This window comes from Sitophilus oryzae, unplaced genomic scaffold (assembly GCF_002938485.1).
Source record: "Sitophilus oryzae breed Bouriz unplaced genomic scaffold, Soryzae_2.0 scaffold_172_pilon_pilon, whole genome shotgun sequence".
Taxonomy (NCBI): domain Eukaryota; kingdom Metazoa; phylum Arthropoda; class Insecta; order Coleoptera; family Curculionidae; genus Sitophilus; species Sitophilus oryzae.
The window spans coordinates 5,628,994-5,652,657 of record NW_022146424.1 but is presented as its reverse complement, the minus strand read 5'-3'; the positions used below and the strand labels follow the sequence as shown (position 1 = coordinate 5,652,657).

At 34.2% G+C, this 23,664-nt stretch overlaps 1 protein-coding gene across 4 annotated transcripts in view; it reads right to left on the bottom strand.

Moving 5' to 3' along the window:
• Positions 1-23,664, bottom strand: part of LOC115881523 (cytospin-A-like) — a 128,377-nt gene that overhangs the window by 18,500 nt on the left and 86,213 nt on the right. For 3 of the 4 annotated variants that reach the window (XM_030899044.1, XM_030899043.1, XM_030899046.1), the window contains exons 5-13: positions 4,188-4,360; positions 3,922-4,133; positions 3,693-3,863; positions 2,203-2,339; positions 1,797-2,140; positions 1,549-1,739; positions 1,321-1,497; positions 1,122-1,259; positions 282-425 (exon numbers count right to left, since the gene is read on the bottom strand). In XM_030899044.1, the coding sequence (XP_030754904.1) occupies positions 282-425; positions 1,122-1,259; positions 1,321-1,497; positions 1,549-1,739; positions 1,797-2,140; positions 2,203-2,339; positions 3,693-3,863; positions 3,922-4,133; positions 4,188-4,360 (1,687 nt within the window). Of the gene's footprint in view, positions 1-281; positions 426-1,121; positions 1,260-1,320; positions 1,498-1,548; positions 1,740-1,796; positions 2,141-2,202; positions 2,340-3,692; positions 3,864-3,921; positions 4,134-4,187; positions 4,593-23,664 lie in introns of all 4 variants that reach the window. The other variant, XM_030899045.1, reaches the window with a different exon arrangement.

Below are 23,664 nucleotides of genomic sequence, written 5' to 3'. Positions count from 1 at the left end.
CTAGCGCTGCACTATGGAGACATGTTCGATTTATATTCAATACTAGAATTTATAGGACTAAATAAAAAAATATATAGGACCTTCTTCCGATGCGCAGTAGTGAACGCAACGGGTATCGGCTGCCAGACGGGCCGCATGCTGTTCCAGAGAGCATAGTAAAAGATATATCAAAGAGCCAGCTTTCTTAAAATACTTTCTCGAAAACGTTGCTAGCTCTTAGACTATAATTGGAAATGGTTGAATAAGCTGAAAATGATGATGAATTTACCAAAAAAACTTACCTCTTCTGCACGAAGTTTCTTCAATTCCTCAATATCGTTTTCTAAAGTCAAATTTCTTCTTTCATTCTCACTTAAATTTCTCTGAGTTTCTGACAACACCGCCGATAGCTGTCGTTTATCCTCTAGATGGCACTGGGCATGTACCTTTAATAATATTAGTTGATAGTATTTAATTAACAAACATAGAAAATAAAATCTATTTTACATGTATCCAGTAGCTGACACCAATAAATAAGTAAATAGAACAGCTAAGAAAAGGTGATAAGGATTTGGCAAAAAGCAAAATCAGATTTCCCTAACGGACTACAAATCTTTTGAACGGGGATTGCTTCGTGCAAAACAAAATTTAGTTAAATTAAAATTAAAGGTTAGAATGATACTGATCCAGCTGAACTGGAACTTGGATTTAGGTCCATGAAGCTTTATGTAACTCCAGACCCGGACCTTTTAAAATACCGGATCTACCTATCTCTACTAGATATGTGTAATTCAGCCTTTACCGGAAAACGAGAGAACCAATAATATGTAATTATTATTTTTTGACTTTACTGTGAATTTAAGCGAAAAATTGTAGAAGTTCTCCAAATAAATATAAGAAGATTTAAAAGTAATACCTTGTATGTAATTATATATAGAAAAACTATGGTTACGCCCGTTCAATTTGACACTTTATATCAGTCTAATAATATCTAGGAATATATTTCATACTTTTGTGCTTAGGCTATGGCTTAGGCCTTAAAATGACTTTTTCATATTGTCAATCACGTCGCAATAATTAATACTTTTGTGACGCTTGAAAAAAAAAGTTTAGTTGATTATAAAGACCCAAAGATAATCTACCTGCAGTTCATTTACAGCTTCCTGGAATTGTTGCAGCTGCTCACTGAGATTGTTCTTTTCAGAGATCAATTTTTCGCATTTGTATTCTAAATCTGACTGGGTGGTTTTAGCATTATTTCTAGTTACTTTGCACTCTTCCTATTAATAAAAAAAGGACAAATTAAAAAATATACACATTCAAAATAATTTAAACATTTACCTGTAACACAAACACCTGTTCCTTTAATTTTTCGATTTCGTTCTTACTTCTGGCCAACTGTTCTTTCAAATAAGCCACCTCTGATTCTAGCTGATCCTTTTCTTTCCTGGCATTATCGAGAAGTTCGTCGAGCTCGCTTTTATCGCTGAGAGCTCTATCTTGTTCTAATTCGTTTATCTGAAATAACAAATCAATAATTTTATTCTTTTTCAAACAATATTGTTCTACCTTAGTCCTGGCATTGTCCAGTAAATCGGTTAGTCTATTTATTTCGATTTGTTTTCCAGAACACTGATCTTTGGCTTGAGTTAATTCCTGATCTAACTGTTTATGTTCAGCGTGTTTCGCGTCCAAGGTGCATTCTAACGTTTTAACTCTTTCGGCAAGTTGAGCTATATCTTCATTTTTCTCCATAATACCTTTATAAAAAATACACATATAAAATAATAAGATTAACTGATGTGAACTGAAATTACCGCTCCGGGACTCATGTAACTCCCCTTGAACCTGTTCCAGCTTGACAAGAAAGGCCTCCCTCTCCTCTTGAGCTGACTTTACCATCTCCATCAAACGTTCTTCTCTTTCCACGACGTTTTCAAACTGACTCACCCCATTTTCATCGCTGCTTTCCCTGTACAGCACTTGCTTCAAATTCTCCACTTCTTTCCTAGAATCATTTAATCGTTCCGTTTGTCGACATAGACTGTCAAACATCAAAGATTTCTCTTCGTTGAGTCGTTCGTTTTCTTGCTGGAGCTCGGTGAGTTGACGCTGGAGATCGGTGAGTTCTTGGAGAGTAGCTTGAAGCTCTTCATTAGTACTGGAATCAGTAAATTTTTGAAATTAGTAATTGGATTAACCGGGTTGGGAATAGGGAATAACCTATAGTGAGTTTCCTGCATTTGGTTGATCTTGTCTTGCAAACAGGCTACAGATACTTCACTCACGTTACTGCTGGAGTGCTTGTCCCAGTCAGGTGTAGTGCAAGTAGTAGCCTCGCCCCCGTTGTCATCTATAACCTGTTAAAATAATTTGCCAATAAATTTTATTTGTCTTCAAAAATTATTTCGATTGTATTATTTTGTTAGATCAAAATATCTAGCAGATCAGAAGGTACAGATCATCACCTAGCATTAAAGTCAAATTTAGTAATGACATGAAAATATCAATCCTATGATCTATAAAATAGATACGATGGCGTTCGACATGTAAAAAAATGTCAGGGTAAAAGGGGGTAAGTCTCAGGGTAAAAAAATGTATATAATTCATCACAGAACTTCAATACGCTGATGACTGCGCTCTAGTTACAAAAACGTTACATCAATTACAAGAAATGTTACAAACACATATACCTGGGCATACGAGGCTTCGGGCCTTAAGCTGAACATTGACAAAACTAAAATCATGTGCACTCCCCCGGAAGATCACAACAATGCTATAAAAATCGGAGAAGAATTATTGGAATTCAATTACCTAGGCAGTTTGATTTCGGAAAAGGCCAATTTCGACTCTGAAATTCAGCACAGGATTAGCAGCGCCTCAAGAGAATTCTGGAAATTAAAAGACAGGGTTTTCTACAATCATGACAAAAATGAAACTTGCAGTGTACCAAGCAATAATAATCCCCACCATGTTATATGGAAGCGACACCTGGGAAGCGACACCTGGGTAACGGTATGTTGACGGTGTAGACGGTAAGAGGAGGCCGGGTGGACAACTGAAAAGGTACAAGGATATTTTCCACAAAAACTTAAAGGGAATTAACAAGCAGAATGAGTGGGAGGAAGCAGCTCACAATAGAAAGGAATGGAGAAGAATTGTAAAGTCAGTTAATAGCGACAATCAAAAAGTAAAGAGGCAACAAAGCAATGAGGTTTTTGAATGTCTGGAGTGCGGTAGACAGATAACATCACGTATCGGGCTTTTCAGTCACAGAAAAGCTCATGAAATAAAACGCCTTGCGTGACCATCTTTGTGTCAAATACTCGTCAGCGAGTAATGGCAGTATGCATGTATGTATATATGTAATCCTCTGAATATCTGAGAAGAGTGATCTACGTCCAGTAACAGCCACAAACTTCAACAACAAATAAAAATAACTATCCCAGGCAGAGGACAGACTGGAAAAACTATGTGCCCATTCAAGTTGATCATCAAGATCATTCAAGATCATCACAACTGGAGATGAAGGAAGCACTGTTATACTGTAACCGATCAGTAAAATACCGTAAGCATGAGACTATAACAATCTAGATTCAATAAGGTCAAGATAGAGAACAGCAAAATATAACGTTAAACATTGGATGAAGAGGTTGACTGAGGATGATAAAAAAATAAAGGCTGATAACACAGTAAAAAATAATTATACTTACATTAGTTGCTATCGATGCTGGAGCACTACTATGATGCCTGCTTTCAAACAACAACTGCTGCTTTTCATTATCACTAAGAGGAGAATGAGCTACATCTCTAAGGCGATTCCTCAATGCTGTATTTTCTTCTGCTAATCGTTCCATTTCCACGTTACTTTCCTCTTGGAATGACTGTGAAAGTCAGAATTTAGATATTAAACAAACAATTAGTTAGGTGAAATAGAAATACCTTTAATTTTTGAATCTCCTTTTGAAGAACATTCAGTTGCCCTCTTTGCTCACCAAGCTGCAACGCCAGTGAGTTTTTCTCATCTGCCATCTCCCTCAGTTGCTTCCTCAATAGCTGGAGTTCTTCCTCTTGTAGCGAGTCTGTCGAATAGGATAGAGGCTGAATCCCAGACGGTACTGGAAGTTCTAGTTTGTTGTTGTTTCTTGTAACACCTAAAGAATACCCATTGGGGATAAAGTTTTCTATGAAGTTTACCAAAATCAAACCTCTTTTGGCATCGTGACCAGCTTTGTCGATAATTTCTTTTGAGGCTGCCTTGCGTGGTTTGGCCCCTTTGCCTCCCTGGACTTGGTAGTTCGATTCTAAAGAGTCGAGGTTGGTGACGGACGAAGTTCTCGATAGGTTGTCGCTGTGAACTTGACCGTCTTTGTGTTGTCCTCTGCGAAATATCGCTTTGATGGATTTCATGATGCGTTTTATGTGTTCAGGATCCGATAAAAGCTAGGAGTTTGGAACTTCTTTATAGCATGTACTTTGAGCTATTATGTACTATTGGTTTGTACTCTTTTCCGTTGATTTAATATGGCATGATCGGGACAAGCACATGTTGCTTGTTGTAAAGTTCATTGGCATACATTTTTAGTTGTTTGAGTTGCTGTAGACGATATGATCTAAAGATGACATTTTGATAACAGATGTTTTATTTTAAGGCGAAACTGTATTGGATTTTAAAAAGCTGGTTTATTTGCTTGCAACACTGCACGACGCGGGATTGAGATGAGAGGTTGTTTTAAACACAATTTTAACCCCAGTCAATATATGTTTAACCCTTAACGGCTACAGAGTGGTCTGTCAGTCACCTCGAGCTAAACATTCCTCTATATTTCGTAAACGCCTGCAACTGTGGCACCAACCCTGCCACAGTTCCAACCGATATACAGGGCGGTCCGAACTGTATTCCGGAAACTTTGGCAGCATATTCTGCAGATAAAAATAACTAAAAAAGTTCGTATAAATGTATGTCCTAAAATGCTTAGTTTCGGAGATACAGGGTGTAGAAGTTTCATTTTTATTTCGATTTTTTCCAAATAATTTCTGAAGTAACGTCAATATTTGGATGAAAATTTGTGTCTGGGAGTTTTTTCACATGATAAATTTGATTTTGGTGTCAATATGACTCCTACTTGTAGAGGGCGCCACCTACATATTTTTAACTGGTTTGAAAAGTAATAACTTTTCGTCCGTACCTGTATAAAACTACTGAGTAAAAACATATACATTCACAACGTTTTTTACGTAAAAAAAGTCTCTTGGTAAAAATCGCTACGAGTAATGGTTCTCGAGATATTTGGAATCGAAATTATCAATACCTGTCATCGTTTAAGGTCAAAAATTAGGTGTATAAATTGAACACGTTGACTAAATAGTTATTAGACTGAAATCATAAATTTTAAATGTTTTTGTGCCAAAAGTTCTACAGAAACTGTTATATCATCATTTTTTCGCAGAAACTTTTATGATTAATATAAAAAAGTAAAAATTTCCCAAATTTATTTTATTTCAGTCAAATAACTATCTACTCAATGTCTTTATTTTTTGTCAATAATGACATGTATTGACTATTTCCGTTCTAAATATCTTCAGAACGGTTGTTCGTAGCGATTTTTACCAAGAGACATTTTTTACGTAAAAAATCACGGAAATGTATATTTTTTCACTCAGTAGTTTTATACAGGTACGGACGTTAAGTTTAAGTTATTACTCTTCAAAACAGCTAAAACACATGTAGGTGGCGCCCCCTACATATAGGAGTTATATTGACATCAAAGTCAAATTTCTCATGTCCAAATACTCCCGAACACCAATTTTCATCCAAATATTGACGTTATTTCAGAAATTATTTGGAAAAAATCGTAATAAAAATCTATCTCTTTTCATTTTCAAGATAAAAAATAAAAACATTATTTTTCCGCCATCTTTGTACCGCGATATCTCCCTAATGGTTGACTTTTGACCCAACGTTTATAAAGCAAACTACCCTTTATTTTGAACAAGGAATCACCCCCTGAAGTTTTTCGCATTTGTTTTGAAACACCCTGTATATCATGACATATATCATAACAGATTCTTAGGACAAAATTTAACACAGTTTCAAAAACAACAGGGTTTCGATCTTCTAAATTCAATAAACCCAGAATTTGTCCCGCTTGTAATGGCTCTCACTACAAAGTCTTGTCCATTTCTAATGTATTTATTTTCCGCACAATTTCAAACAACAAATTCGATGATTTGGTGGAAATCGATTGCAATTCGTGACTCAGAGTGGCCAAAAAAAGAATTAAACTTACAACTATATGAGAAATTTTTCAGTGCAGTAGAGTGGCAATAGCTGGTTTAGAAAGATTTTCTTTTCCAGCTTTGGAATAATTCAATTTAAATTAACAAATCATTTAGGCAACGAAAAAGCTAGTAAACTGGTATTTATTTTTAAATGTTTAGATCAAAATACCGATAAAAAAGCCAAAAGCTTCGACTGGATCTTGTAAATTGATGAACTAAGTGAAGATCTTAAGTGAAGATCATAGTAACAATGACATTCCTGTTGTCCCATTTTTAGTTACTTAAAAATTTACCAAACGACAAGTTTTTTATTATCGGTACATTATAGGAAAAATATTATTTTCTTTTGTCTTGTTTTATAAGCCCTGAAAATATTTGCACTTATTTAAAACGCAGTCTGTATAGGTCATAATAGGGCATAAGAGGGTCACCACCCTCTTTTTTAAACAGTTTTAAACAGATATTTAAACAAATAATGTTCTTAAACAAAATGTTTCAAATATAACCCTAGAAAGACATAAAGGTTTTATCAAAAAATATTTTTAAATTTCTCTGGGTTTACTTATTTCTCTAAAGAGGTGGGAATAGTACCAATCCCGCTATTCGAGAATATCAATTTAATTTATGGTAAAATAGAAATAAATTGATATTCTCGGATACAGAACTCGAGGACATTCTGTAGCAATCGAACCGGATCCGGTAAAATCTACCATTTTTAAAATTTCCTTTTCCGACGACGCGACAGCAACAAAAACGCGTAGTGTTTGAGCAACAACCCGGCGATTCCGTATCTCGCTGACCATTCATTCCACCGCCATATTAGGCAATGGACAAAAATCTCGTACCTACGTGTATCTTTAAATTGCACACGGCCATGGATAAAGATAATATTTCATTGGTTTATAGTTATTGGACGACTAAAGGCTAAGAGCGTGACTCGGGATTAGAGATGAACTTTATTAAAGTAACATCGATAATCTAATTGGAATCAGCTCAAATAAGTATATAGTACTCCCATAAGGCTAGTATGTTAACTAACGAATACATAGAGAAGTTGAACAAATTAGGCAGAGAAAATAAAGTACTCCTACATTGGGTGCCAGCTGCCAGCCTACCAAGGGGTAGAATGCAATGAAAAAGCAAATGATCTAGCTAGAAAAGGAGCGAACACTCCACTAACTGGACCAGAACCGTTCTGTTTTCCAAGCGGAAACCAATTAAAAGCAGAACTGAGGAACCTGGAAGACTCCATCCGGAGAGACTCATCCTACTCCGTAACCTGAAATGGGTGTCCTCCAATGGTCTAAAACATTCAAAAAAGTTCCTCAGAACTTACGACTGAGAAAAATCAGAGATTTTCCTAGATTTAAGTAAAAACAATCTTCGGACTGTCACGGGGTTTCTAACAGGACACTATCTCCTCAACGAACACCTCGGTAGGCTGAAGCTGAGAAACAACGGCGAATGCAGATTCTGTGGGGATAATGGGGAAACACCCGAACACCTTATCACTGAGTGCGCCGAGACGACGACAGTTCGTGCCATGAACTTTGATACGGCTGATGTCAAGGATGGAGAGCTGGCCTCTTTGTGGAGCCGTCACAGATACTGGCTTTTGTTAAAGCCCTGAGACTGTATGATGAGTTATAACTCTTTATAACTCAAGAAATGGGAAGAAATTGGCTTCAAAATGAGCTCAAAATTTAACTCCCCTTCTAAACATTCTGCATTCTAGTCTTGATCTTGATTTCTGCGCAAAACCAAGACCGGAAAACCAAGACCAGTCTCGCTCATCACTAACTACAATTACCAAACAGGTAAAACTGACAGTTAAACCGTTACATGAAGAAAGAACTTAATTGCTTAGGATTGACAAACGAATTGGCTTGATAAAAGAATATCGATATTCTAACTATCGATTTGCTTACACACCTCTACCCGAACCTGCTACTTGATGGCGCCACCACCACCACTAAACAGACAAATCGATTTAAATTATCACGCGTAAATAAGCGATTTGCCCTTATATAAGAAATTCCGGTTTGCGCAATTGTATTAATGTTAATCTATAAACAAAACGAACGCGATACTTCTGACCTTCCGATTAAAATGGTTAAGGATTTTTCGAGTTTTGAGTTTCTTTGTTCAGTAGCTACATTAGATAGAAATAATCGATGTTGCACAGTAAATAATTTTCATAGAAAAGCCTAGAAATTACACTCCATCACGCTTTTTATATTTGGACAGACACACTTCAATCATGTTTGCAGCATGAAAAGATGTGCACTATGAATAGAGATCCATCATGAATAGAGACAATTAGAACCTTATTTTAAAAATTATGAAAAATTTTACTCACAAAATTACCCTTTATTTTTTTTACAAGACCATTTTTGGGAACCCATAATATATAAGGCACTCATTAGTGCATCAGCCTGAGGAAGATGCTCTATCTCCTTTTAAAGAAACATCAGAAAAGAATAGTAGAATAAAAAAAATGTGTGCGCGTATTTGAAGTAAAACTTCTTCTTATCTCCGTCTGTTTGTCCGTCTGAGGACTTCATACGGGTACTTCTACCTGCGTGCCATGTTTGGTTCCAATCTTTGGTTCCAATCGGACTTTGGTTCCAATCGACCCATTAAGAATAATCCTGATGATTCCTCCCATTTATAGGCATCGATCGGTTCGAAATGTGGTTCGAAACGTCGAGAGCGTCATCCTGTAGCCCGTCCCCAATTATGCCAAAATCGATCCACTTTTTTCTTCAATATTAAATTCTTAGTCCCAACCTGATGAACATTTAAACGAAACGTCGTATCCCACTTTACAGGGTGAAATCGTGTGCACCGTCGCGTCGCTCACATAACCTATGCACCAAATTTGGTCGCGATCGGACGACTTCAATTTTTGACGTTTCTTACGTCAAAATTGTCACAGTGACACAGGTCGTTGACGGTCAAGTTGGCCTTGGTCTAGGGTTTCCATAGAGGCTTTCTAAAAAACATTCACTTTCCAGGAGTGCACCAAGAGCGAAAAATATGAACGCCAAAGTATTGAAATGGGTATTTTCAGTTAATGAAATATAAATAAAAAGGTTAAGTAGAGCTGTCGCATCGTAGAGACTAAAATATTCAACAAAGTAACTGAGAAAGAAATTCAACTGTAACTGGGGCAAAATATTTTACTAAGTTAAATTGTTCTTGTGGCCAGGTTTCCCGGACGCTTTTCTAAATCCGAGCCGCACCGGTCACTTTAAAGATCCGGACATGTCCGGGTAAATCCAGACCGATCCGGACGTATGGAAACCCTACCTTGGTCCAATCTATCGACATACCAAATACCAAATTTCATTTAAATCGGACGATTTTTTTATTTAATTCATTGAGGATGGGGTTTCGTGTGTACGAAACGTCCCAGTTTCAGAATCAAAATTTATAGGGCGTTTTCTGTTTAATTCAGGGTCCAGGACACCAGGGCATAGCAGCATCAAAGGCAACGAAAAAGCCGACGAACTAGCAAGGAAATGATCATCGGAATCCTATTATGGTCGAGAGCCAGTACTACCGAATACCCGTAGTACAGTAAAATCTGGATCAGGGATAAGCAGACCGACCACTCGACTAACATCGTAAGGACTTTTTTCCTCGCATAATTTACAAGATAGAACTTTCATTTTTAATTTAGAAAGAGATACTAAAAAGTCAAATAATTTAGCTACAAATTGCTTAAGAAATCATGAAAATTGGCCCACTAGAACAAAATATATTAAACTTTAAAATACTTAGAGAATAACATTTTATTTTATATGTCCCATTGTTTCTTGTAAAAATTCCCCTAAAAACTACATTATCTCTATTGTTACTGATTATTATTAACTTCATTAATCATAATACAATAAATAAATTTCAACAGCTTGGTATCAAAAATAAGCCCTCGTCTGAATAACCCTTTTTAATGCCAATCTCATTATTTGGGCAATTAAAATAAACGAGTGAAAGGATTTAAAATAAATTTTATTGCATCTGAATATAAACAGCCACATCCGTTGATAGAAGGCGAAATAATAAATGTTTTGATTTCTTTTAAATTTATTTTTGGCATCATTATGTACTATACGTTTTCAGAAAATACCGGAATATTTTTTTAAATAATATTGCTAATTGTTAAGTGATAATTTTTAGCTAAAAATAGGTGTCTATGCTTAATTATAACTAATTTAATTATTATACACTATAGTTTAAAAAACTTTCTTTGTCTTATTTGCATAAATATATTAATGAAGTTTTATTGAACAGTAATTATTGAATTAAATTTTTCATTTGAGGTAGGTATCATTCCACAGACACTTCGTTTTTTTCGTTTTTTTTAATGGAACACCCTGTATATAATTTTTTTGTCAGCTGAAGAATTTAAAAATTAAAATTTTTTGTAGGTATATTTAAAATATTTTAATTTTTTTAGCGGATTCCCAAATATTCGCGTTAAGTATGGCCACAGACTAAGTGGTATGGCTCTTACAACAAAAAGGTGACATTAGGTGACTTTGTTAAAAAAATACTGTTGAAAACCCTATACCGGGTGCGTCTCACAAGAGGCTCACCCCTATAACTTTTTTATTTTTGCAGATAAAAAAACGAGATTTGGTATGTTAGTATATGACATAAATTAGGATTGATTGGCGTATTCAATTGTTTTCGGTCACTTCCTGTTTCACCGGAAATGACTACAACTTTTGATTTTTAAATGGCACACTCGGTATTTTTTTACTTTATTTGATAGAAAATGACACTCTGAATCGAATGACATATCATATGTCAACTTTTGACATATTCGCTCAAAAACAAATTGTATTTTAAATTTCAATCTAAAGTGCCATGGCTGTGTTAAAAACACTAATTTTTAATCAAGGGGCCTTGGAAAAATAGATTTGTTCGTCTAATGTTTTTAGTGTCTTATCCTGGCCGGTTAAAAGATGCCCAAATCGTATTTTTAATCATATCTCAATTTTTTCAAATGGAACGAGGGTGGCTCATTAGCATATTTGGAAAAAAGCATTTTTTACGAATAATTTGATACCACATACTTGATATTTCGAGTCAAATTGTCGTTATGAACCGCATGTTACAAGTTCAAATAAACCATATGCGAAAATGTCAAAAGTTGACATATGATATGTCATTCTATTCAGAGTGTCATTTTCTATCGAATAAAGTAAAAAGAAACTGAGGGTGCCATTTAAAAATCAAAAGTTGTAGTCATTTCCGGTGAAACCGGAAGTGACCGAAAACAATTGAATATGTCAATCGATCCTAATTTATGGCATAATATACTAACATACCAAATTTCGTTGTTTTATCGGAAAAAATAAAAAAGTTATAGGGGTGAGCCACTTTTGAGACGCACCCGGTATATAATATAATATTACGAACATCCTCAAAACCGTTAAAAATTTTGAAATACTTTAAATACAAAAAATATTCATTTTTTTAATTATCCATCTAACAAAAAATAATATGCAGGGTGTTCCATTTGAACAAACGAAGAAAAACTATTTTATATTTTAGAAAGTTTGGCATATACATTTGAACACTCTGTATGGTTTAAGATTACGATATTTATAAGAAAGTAAGTATAGACTAACTGTACTGTGATTTCACATTTCTTATATTTTTAATATTTTTTTTAAAAGGGTAAATTTATTTATTTATTTATTTATTAATATCTCTGAAACTATTAAAACATATTTAATAATTAATTATTAGGATTAGGTAAAGTCATCAGGAGAAGAAGCCAAAAATGCAATAATATACTGGGTGTTTCAATAAAAAATCATCCCGATCTACTCACACTTTTGTAAGCCACTCTGTAGAAGTTTTTTCCTATTATTTTCTACTCTATATTTTAATATTATGGAGAGTACAGTCTAAATTTGAATATCAAAACAAACACAATTAGTTAACGGTAACCTTTGGCACGCATGTCAAATTCAAGGCCCATATATTAAACCGATTCTGGTGCTGCAGTCACGTCCTATCTCGGTTGAACGAACTTACGATATTAATATATAATCGGCATCGCTAAATCACAAACAGATGACATACACCCAAGTTTATTTTAGTTAGTTACAATGAAATATCCAATCAAAGTTCAGCTGGGAGAAATTGAGATACAAATTGTAGGTAGGTACTCTTTTTTAGGTTCAGTACTTCAAAAAGAAAAACGGAACTCTTATCCGTCTATGTTATATCTGGAACGCGTGGAGGTATCAAGTTGAAGTTAAAACTACATACTCAGGTGTTGAGTATGTGATTTGAAGCTGTGAAACAATCAAACTTTCACTTTCCAGGAGTACACCAAAAGTGAAAAATATGCCAAAGTATAGAAATGGGTACTTTCAGTTAATGAATATAAAAAGGTTAAGTAGAGCTGTAGCATCGTAGAGCAACAAAGTAACTGAGAAATTAATTCAATTGTAACTGGGGCAAAATATTTTACTAAGTTAAATTGTTCTTGCGATCAGGTTTCCCGGACGCTTTTCTAAATCCGAGCCGGACTGTCCCGGTCACTTTAATAATCCGGAAGTATGGAAATCCTACCTTTGTTCAATCTATCGAATTACCTACCAAATTTCATTTAAATCGGACGATTTTTTGATTTAATTCACTGATGATGGGGTTTCGTGTGTACGAAACGTCCCATTAAATCTGAGGGTTTTTTTACCATTGATGCTGGGGTTTCATAGTGCACGAAACGTCGTCAAAGGCTCCTTGAGCCCCGTCTACATTCCGAGTTTCAGCCCCCTAGCTCACATAAGGCCCGAGTTACGACGCTCCAAGAACGTTACCACTTTTCCTGACGCTAGTTCGTGTGTCACGGCCTTGAATTTTTACTCCAGCGCGCGTAAAGAAGTTTCACTTCAAAAAAAGTCTTATTGAAGTTAAGTCTGAACTTCTCTAGCAGAAAGGATCAGAATTAAATTATTCTGGGTCCAGGAGTCTAGGGCATAGCAGCATCAAAGGCAACAGGCAACAAACAAGCCAACTTGTGAGTTAATGCAAATAAAGATACGGCCGCTTATTCCCCAAAAAAAGTTTACTTCGACACTCTCAAGGGAATCAACATTTATAGGGCGTTTTCCGTTGACCAAGGACTATGGAATTTAGCAAGTAATACCGGTCTTAAGGTGCGTATTCACTATCTGAACGAACGAATGAACATTCGTTGGTTCATTTGGTAGTAGTATGGACGAGACCGAATTTTAGAATCGAACGAACAACATCTACCCATTCGTTTTCGAACTCCTTTGATGTACCGACTCGAAACGGATGGTCGAGCAAACGAACGAACGAACGGCCGCATGCGTTCGGTTCCCTGTCCAAATATACCGAATTCCATTCGTTCGCTCGTTCGTTCGTTCGTATAGTGAATACGCACAGAGAAATTAAGTTAGCGTGGAATACTTATGAACAGGCCCGTTCCTGCAGTATCTGGCGCCTACGTGCAGCCATTCTTTGGTGCGCCCTTTTTATATTTAAATCAATTATATATTTTAATCTTAATCTCAAAAATTTAAAGAATTTATATTCTGCGACAAACGACAAATCATATGTAATTGAAAATGTAAAAAACCTATTCTAATTAAAGTATAAAAACATTTATTAAATAAATAAAAGAAACAAAACCACAAAAATATTTAGTAACAAAAATAGTACCCTAAAGAAAAAAACTGACCCATTTTATATGAAATACATAGATTACTGACTTATTACATAGGATACAACACTTTAATGAACAGTGCTTTCCATGATATCAATAAAATGAAAAATATACGAAATAATATACATGTACTGATTTCTTTCGAAAATAGACAACTATGAAACTATTATCCTGTCCCCGACACAAAGATACATTGTGAGACAGGAAATTGTAGAGCGAGACAAGCCCTATAACATAGGATACAATATTTTAATGAACAGTGCTTTCCATAAAATCAATAAAATGAAAAATATACGAAATAATATACATGTACTGATTTCTTTTGAACATCGACAACTATGAAACTATAATCCCTTCCCCGACACAAACGTACATTGTGAGACAGGAAATTGTAGAGAGAAACGAGCCCTATAACACAGGATACAACAATTTAATGAACAGTGCTTTCCATAAAATGAAAAATATACGAAATAATATACATGTACTGATTTCTTTTGAAAATCGAAAACTATGAAACTATGATTCCTTCCCCGACAATATACTCTCAAACCCGACAAATATTTATCAAAAAAAGGTGCATGATCTTTGGATAATAATTAATAATTACCCAATAAAAAGCTTTAAATTAGGTCCAGGGACACCCTGTATATAAAAGAAGAACGATAGACTTTGAAGAGTATTCATCTTGGTTGGTAGTAAAAGGCCTAGATTTTGAATCGACAGCAGGTTGGACGGGCTCACGCAGCTGCCGAGCCTCGCGGTTCGCAGGAATTCCAATGCCGGTCACGACTGTCAAATTCTTGGCGTCTACAACGGCGGCCTGCCGTTACGCGAAAAAATGCCGTCGAACAGACATATTTTATTGTTAGATCGATCGTAGATTAGCGATATTTCAGTACTAGTAAATGCGAGTAAAGTCTCGTGTCAACTAGCAAGTAAAATTGCTAGATTTACTCTCAGAAAGCACTTGCTAAGCGTGTGGACAGAAGCTTACTCTCCGATCAAGTACTTGCGATTTGCCAGAGCTTGCTCTAGTGTAGACGGTTGATTTACGCAAATAAGTTTGCGGGTGTCACTCCACACTTCCAAAATTGTTGTAGCAAGTAGTGCAAGTAAAATGTAGAATGTTTGGGAGGGCGACTTTACACATCTATTGTTTGTCTTCTTGAGTTATAAAGAGTTATAACTCATCATACAATCCCAGGGCTTTGACAAAAGACAGTATCTTAGACGGCTTCACAGAAGCTAGTTCTCCATTCCGATATTAGTCATACCAAAGTTACAAAAGCATATTTGGTTGTTGTCTCGGGGCACTCAGTGATGAAGTGTTCTGGGGTTTCCCCATTTTCTCCATAGAATATGCATTCGCCGTTGTTTCTTAGCTTAAATCTACTGAGGTGTTCATTGAGGAGACAGTGTCCTGTGACAATACAAAGATTGTTCTTACTGAAATCCAGAAAAATCTTTTGATTTTTCTCGATCGTAAGCCCTGACAAATTCCTTCGAGTGTCTTCGACCGTTGGACGATTCCAGGTTCTTAAGTTACCCTTTAAGTTGGCTTCGACTTTGGAGACAGAATGGTTCTGGTCCAGTTTGTAGAGTGTTCGCTCCTTTTCTAGCTAGATCGTTTGCTTTTTCATTGCCTTCTACCCTTGGTGTGCTGGCACTCAGAGTAGGACTTGATGCTTACTGAGTTCCTCGTTGGCTATTCTTGTTTTCGATAATTCCTATCTAAGAAAAGTTGTACGTATCTTTCGGTAGCGTAGATTTCTACTTGAAGAATGCTGGGGTAGGTATCCATTGGTTCAGAGTATTTAGTTTTCGGTTCAAATACTCTCATCCCTGTTCTTTCTTTGGTTTTGACAATATTAATATAGCGCGTATGGTGTTTTAACTGTTGAGAACGTTTCTCTCTTAATATTTTTTTGTTGTTCAATGTGTTCAAAATTGTACACTCTTGGTTCAACAGGCATTAACGGACGATTAGAATTTCCTATATTCGATCCATTATTTCATTTATTTTATGAGCAAATTTCATTAATAGTGAAAATATCCTTGTAGGATTCTTAATTCTTATTAATTTGTGAAAACCATTTCTTATAACTGCATTTTTAAAGATAAAGAATATGACAATATGAAAGACAGACTAATAAAACATTTTTTGATAGAAACATGTATGCATTTTCTAATATGCACTGCCTATACCGTATGATCGAAAAAAGGCGTCCAGTTAGCCTGGATTGTCGATAGGTGACATTCTCCATGTAACTTTACATTTAATAAAACAGCGATCTTGATTTCATTGCCATCGCCGACGCCATTTTTTTCGATCGTTTTGTATTTGTATACAACACCTTTGTGTTTGAAGTTTTCTTAAGACATTGAAGTAACTTTACAAGGGAAATAGGACAGTAAAATATAATTATTATGTATCGATAGAACATGGAACTATCGATTTCGCTAATTTATTGAACTTATCGAAACTAAACGCCTATTTTTCAAGAAACTAGTCTATTAGAACCTACTTAATATCGTTTATCACAGAATTACATACGGAATTCCTCAACTTTAGCTGATACCTACGTTTAGTGATAATAATTCATTATCATTATGCTCCGATAATTTACTTAATGACTAACACACAATAAAAATGTCATTAGATTACATGCAAACAATATAATAAAAACCTTATATCCTGTGTTGCGTGCAGTCTAACAACAGATGCTCATTTATGAAATACAAACCCCGTAGATTATAAAAAATTAGAAAAAAATACGTATTAGTCAAAAGTGCCATATTTTTTATATTTTAAAATAAAGAAACTTGAACATTTTTTAAATAAAATAAATTTAAAAAAAAATAGCTGCTAGTTGAACAACACAATATCATATTAATTATTTTTTGTCTAAAAATTCCAGTACTTTAATTACTTCCAGTAATTATGATGTTATTATCTAACCGACACTAAATAAAACAAACAAAATGTTAAAAATAAGTCTTATCTCGAACTAATTTTCGGATTTGTGATTTTAATTTAGTCGTTTTTAGGTCAATAAATAAAAATTATAACATATTGAATATGGCAAAGTGGATAAGGGTTGGTTAAGTTAGAAATTTAATATACTCGAGCAATATGCACTTGGTCCAAGATATTATATATTCTGCTGTCTTTTGTGCATTTTAATGTCTTACATTAATCTAGCTTCTAAATAAGTAAAAGAAATATACTGTTTGACCAGCGGATCTGAAGCTACGGAAGGAATGCGAGAAAAAAAATCGATATTGCCACGTTTATCTATAAAATAGCAAATTTGCCAGACATGAACTATAAATTTAATATGTTTTTATTATATATAATGTGTTTAGCATATATTCTGACGTATATTACTAAGAAATTTTAACGTAGTTCATATTGTTCGATATGTTTTATTTAATAACTTATTTCTTTCATTCTGTATAATCTGCTTATTATGAAAGTTGAAGATTTTTCAACGATATCATTCGCAAACCGGCATCGCCGCGCATGGCCATATTCATCGAACATGATTGGCGAGAGTACGTCACAAGATTTGTTACCACGCGGTTGCCATGGCTTTTACGCCTTTCCTATTCGCTTGCTTTATCCCCAACTTCACGGTCTCTTCTGAAAAGAGTAGGAATATTGAATACTATTGAAATATCCAGTGGCGGTGTCATTTTTTTGATCATTATTACTTTATTTCATTATTTTATACCGGTTATCCTAAACTTTATTCCTATATTTTTAGTATATTTGATAGTTAAGTTGTGTTTTATTGTTTTGTTATCTTGTTATAATGTTTTTCGTTCGTAGTTTTTAATTATTAATATCAAGTTTGATCGTATATTTGTGTTTTAAAACGAATAAATTTGTTAAGGGTAAGACGCTACATAGTCAGACAAGAGAAATAATAGCTAATTTATATAGGTAAGTTAATAATAACGTGGATGAAATCTCATTTGGTGTATTTCCTTGTGTTCATAATAGGGTTTGCGATGAAGAAGCTACAGAGAGTTCGCTTGAGTTGCCGCTTAAACGTAAACTTGAGCGGATATTTCTTTATACCGGAGTTAGCGTATCGGCTATAAAAAAATTCACACAGAAGATAAAAAAAAGGCTGAAAACTAACCCCGATAAAATGATATCCTCTCTGGAAAGAAACGACCACGTGAGACTGCTGTCGAAAAGCTCAACGACTTTTTCGAAGTGGTCAGGAATTTGATAAATAGATTTTATCTCGAATTCAAACTCGTCCCCACAATTAGAAAGCTTTTGCAAAAATTGCAGGAAGAATCGAATTTTCCTTTTGCAGGGAAACGCTTAGGGGGTTATTAAAATCAAATGAATTTTTTTGGCGTAAATGTTAAAATAACAGATAAATATTAATGGAGCGGCCCATTATATTGCAGAGAGAGATATAAATATATATACGCGAAATTCGAAAATATAGCCAAGTATTATCTATTTGGATGTAACATATGGGTAGACAATGACCTAACCTTTAAAAACTGCTGGCGGAGCGATACCATATCTGGTGTAATAGGCAATATCAGATCTACTGATGAGTAAAATTATGTTTTGTTTGCGCTTCCAAAGTTAACTATTTTCAAGATTTTTTTTTGCTGGAAATAGTTATATCTAAAATTATGTATTATAGAAAAAAATATAGTTAGTACAGATATATAAATAAATATACCTCAGACTCAGTCTTGATCATCTGCTGATATGGCAGACATGGTTAGCAAAACGTGCGTCCAGCGTAAAATTAAAAGTGTTTTGGTGTATTGTACTGATTTAGTGTTTTATTTTGCTGTGTAACACCAAAGGTTCCAACCCCAGCTGTAATTATTTCTTCTATTATATTAACAACACAATAATAAAATGATTCAAAATATTTAAGGGAGCTTTAATAAAAGCTTTTAGTGTTTATCTGCTAACTCAACAGTAACGATTCAAACAGCATAAAGTTTTTTGAAAAAAAAAATATTAATCTGAGTATTATATTTATGATACACGTTATTTTCATGTAACACCGTACGCCCATGCCTATTTTATGAATGAAATTGGGCGTGTTTTGTTTACAACTGCGTTCCCCTGCCGATACCCCGTATCTACAGATCCGTTGGTCACACTATACATGGTATATACTGTCCAATATTCAATTAAGTCTGCAGTTAAAATCTAGAATGCCACTTTATCTATAGAAGAAAACATTCGACCAATGTGTACTACCAGCCATGACCTATGCATGCGAAACCTGGACACTTAAAACGGACATTATAAGGAAACTGCAGGTCACACAACTCAATGGAACGAAATATGTTGGGAATAACCAAGAGAGACCGTAAAATAATAGAGTGGAAACGACAAAAGACCCAGGTAACAGATGTCATGCACAGAATCAAATCCCTCAAGTGGCAATGGGAAACGGTCGATTATTAGATAAAATATAGAAGGTACCGCAAAAAGTTAAATACAAAAGTTATAGGATTTTTAAATATCTATTAGCGAGTAATAAATTTAAGTATACAGGGCCAGTCATAAAGTTGTGTCACATCAAACTTTATTTTTTTAAAAATGGACCCCCTGTACATTATTGCATTTTTCAATTCTAAGCAATAATCGAAATACACACAATGTACCTCTTATTACCTTGTACCGACTTATTACCGCCTTTTGAAAATATCACTTAAACAATTTGACTTAATTAATTTCGATACGTTTAGTTTCATTTAATGATGCCATTCTGCCGAAACATGCAAAATGAGATTATATCAATATTAACTGAGAGACAAATCGATATTAACCGAGATTGGAAGCTAGAAGGCATCTTTTATTGAAACATTTTTTTTCAAAGTCATTACCGTTTCTCTGAAATTTGAAAAAAACACTTTATTTATATTTTTCACCCCTTCTCGGAGTGCATAAAAGGTTAATACCGAGAGAATAATGAGAGCATAAGGGTTAGATAAGATCCTTGGAGGTCGCAAATCTGTTCTCCGCGCGCATGACGTCACTCGGGTAGTAATTTTCTGTTAAGCTCCGCCAACTACATGCGCAATATCTTCTCTCAGAAGATCGCTGGCGGTGGCAAATCGGTTCTCCGCGCGCATGACGTCACCGGGATAGTAACACATCAAACTTTATTTTTTTAAAAATGGAACCCCTGTACATTATTGAATTTTTCAATTCTAAGCAATAATCGAAATACACACAATGTACCTCTTATTACCTTGTACCGACTTATTACCGCCTTTTGAAAATATCACTTAAACAATTTGACTTAATTAATTTCGATATGTTTAGTTTCATTTAATGATGCCATTCTGCCGAAACATGCAAAATGAGATTATATCAAGTCTGGAAATTACAAAATTTTCGTTTAACATTTCAATTCTTTAATTTATGTACATTGGTATTACGATTATTGCTTAGAATTGAAGAAAGAATTGAAATATGCAATAATATACAGGGGGTTCCATTTAAAAAAAATAGAACTTTGATGTGCCACGACTTTTTGACCGATCCTGTATACATAAATTTATTACTCGCCCATAGACATTTAAAAACGCTATAGTTTTTGTATTTAACTTTTTGTGGTACCTTGTATATTTTACCTAATAATCGACCGTTTCCATGGTTTCCATTTTCCGTACATAAAAGCGACCCTGTACAAAGCACAGATGTATAAAGTCTGTCAAACGAGTCAGGTAATATTTCGACAGACGACATCAAAAAAATGACAAAATGACAGAAAATGCAATTTACTTCTGAATTAAAATGACAGTCAAAACTGTAACTGTCGTGCATCCTCTTGTCGGACAGACTATAGATAACTTAAATTTTTTTAGAAATTTCAGTAATTTTTTAAAGCCCTTTATATCAGTTGTTAAAAGAATTAGTATTTAGAAGATTGAAATGCAATTTTAAAATATCATTATACAGTACCCTAGTACATAAAATATATACAGGGTCCGGCAATAGTGCGTCGGGCATCTGTAGCTCCTAAAATAAAAAACTTGGTAATTTTGTTTAAGTGTAAACCTAAAGTATGTACGAGGATGTATTTCAGTAAAATATTTTAACTTCTATAGGGTGGCTCAAAAAAGTGTGAGTGGATCGGGATAACTTTTTTTAAATGGAACACCCTGTATATTATTGCATTTTTAGCTTCGTTTTAGATCACTTTACATAATTCTAAGATATGAGTAAATATTTTTCGACAGTTTCAGAGATATTAATAAATAAATAAAAAAAATATATTTTTTAGCCTTTCTTAAAAAAATATATTAAAAATACAAGAACTGTCCTGAAATCAAAACTATATCAGGTATTTACTTTAGATGGTCTAAACTTACTTTGCTATAAATATCGCAATCTTAAATAATACAGGATGCTCAAAATTCTACGCCAAACTTTCTAAAATATAAAATAATTTTTCTTTGTTTTTTTAAATGGAACACCCTGTATGTTATTTTTTTATTAGATGGAGAATTAAAAAATGAAAATTTTTTTGTATTTAAAGTATTTCAAAATATTTAATAGTTTTGCAGATACACGCGCAGTATTATTTCATAAATAAATAAATGCCTTTATTGTCAAAAAATTTTTCAATTTGTGGACAAAGGTAAACTAACAAACAAAGTAAAAAATAACAAGGTACACAAACAAACAAACAAAAGATAATACAAAACATTATACAAATAATATTGTCAGTCTTACAGCTTAAAATAAACATTTATAAATGTTTACAATGTCAAAGAACAAAAAATAAAAATAATATTCAAAAATATTTAGTTAGTTTATAGTAAATATCAATGACCTCTAAATAAATCTATTTCGATGTCATTAGTAAATATAGCAATAGCAAACATTAGACCAGTGTTTACAAGATCAAATTCGATTTTCAAAATATAATTCATTTACGGCGTAGAAAGCCTTGTCTAGTAAATAAGAGTTCAATGCTTTGCGATATGAAAAAAAAATGATGTTATGGATTTGATTTCAAATGGCACGTGATTGTGCATTTTTTTCGAGTTGTATAATATTGAACTTTTAACTATCTCTGAGAGTGGGGTCGGTAGATAAAGATCTTGCTCCGCGTTCCTGAGTGGATAAGTGTGAGATGGCCTTTCTTGAGAAGCTGATACATGTTTACGTATTAGGCAAATGGATTCAAATATAAATAAGGAAGGGAGAATCAATATTTTTAATTCTTTAAAAAAGCCCCGGCAATGAGTTAAGCTGTTTAGTTCCAGTGAATATCGAACAGTTCTCTTCTGGAGCTTGAAAATACGGTCAAATTGAGTCGCACAACACGTACCCCAGAATGGAAGGGCATACCTGAGGTGCGACTCAAAAAGTGCATAATAAACAGTTCTAGCCATCTAACACTGACAAGTTAAGCTCCTTAGAAACAGACCTTAATGCAAAACAGGCAGAGCTCAATTTTTTCGACAAAGCTTCGATATTTATGTCCCATTTCAGAGAATTGTCCACAACAAGCCCTAAGAATTTTACAGATTTTTCGACGTCAATGGTGGTGTTGTTAAGTACAAAAGGCTGCAATGAGTTTTTATACGACAAAGCTTTAGTTTTAGAAATGTTGAGACTCAGGAGGTTCGAATCGCACCAAGATTTAATAGCGATTAAGTCATTTGATATAATCCTATGAAGTGCCGTGATGTCCTTGTTGCTCTAAGTGAAGCTAGTGTCGTCCGCAAAAAGACATATTTTGCCACTGATGTTATGTTAGCAATGTCGTTAATAAAAAGAAGAAACAAAATAGGGCCTAGTACTGAGCCTTGTGGTACTCCACATTCTATTGGCTTGCTAGAAGACAACGTGGTATCCACCCTCAGAAGTTGACTTCTGTTGCTCAGATACGACTTAAACCATTCGAGAGATGATCCCCTGAACCCATAGTGCTGCAGTTTATTAATTAGGATCTCATGATTTACACAATCGAACGCCTTAGAAAATATGGCTCTCTCAACGGTAAAATACGGGAGAAAAATTATTGGGTGGCTTTGATAAAAATTTACTGTGGAAAATGCCATATGAAATATTAAATCGCAAATATCTCCGAAACCATTAAAAATTTTGAAATACTCCAAATACAAAAAATGTTCATTTCTTAATTCTTCATTTATTGAATAATTAATATACAGGGTGTTCCATTTAAAAAAACGAAGAAAAATTATTTTATATTTTAGAAAGTTTGGCGTAGAATTTTGAACATCCTGTATGATTTACGATTACCATATTTATAGTAAAGTAAATACATACCATCTAAACTAAATACCTAATATAGTTTTGATTTCAGGACAGTTCTTGTATTTTTAATATTTTTTTTAAGAAAGGCTAAAAAATATATATTTTTTATTTATTTATTAATATCTCTGAAACTATCCAAATATATTTATCTTAGGATTATTATCTCTCATATCTTAGGATTATGTAAAGTGGTCTGAGAGGAAGCCAAAAATGCAATAATATACAGGGTGTTCCATTTAAAAAAATCATCCCGATCCACTCACACTTTTTTGAGCCACCCTATAGAAGTTAAAATATTTTCCTGAAATACATCCAAGAACATAGTTTAGGTTTGCACTTAAACAAAATTCCCATCTTTTTTATTCTAGGAGCTACAGATGCCCGATGCACT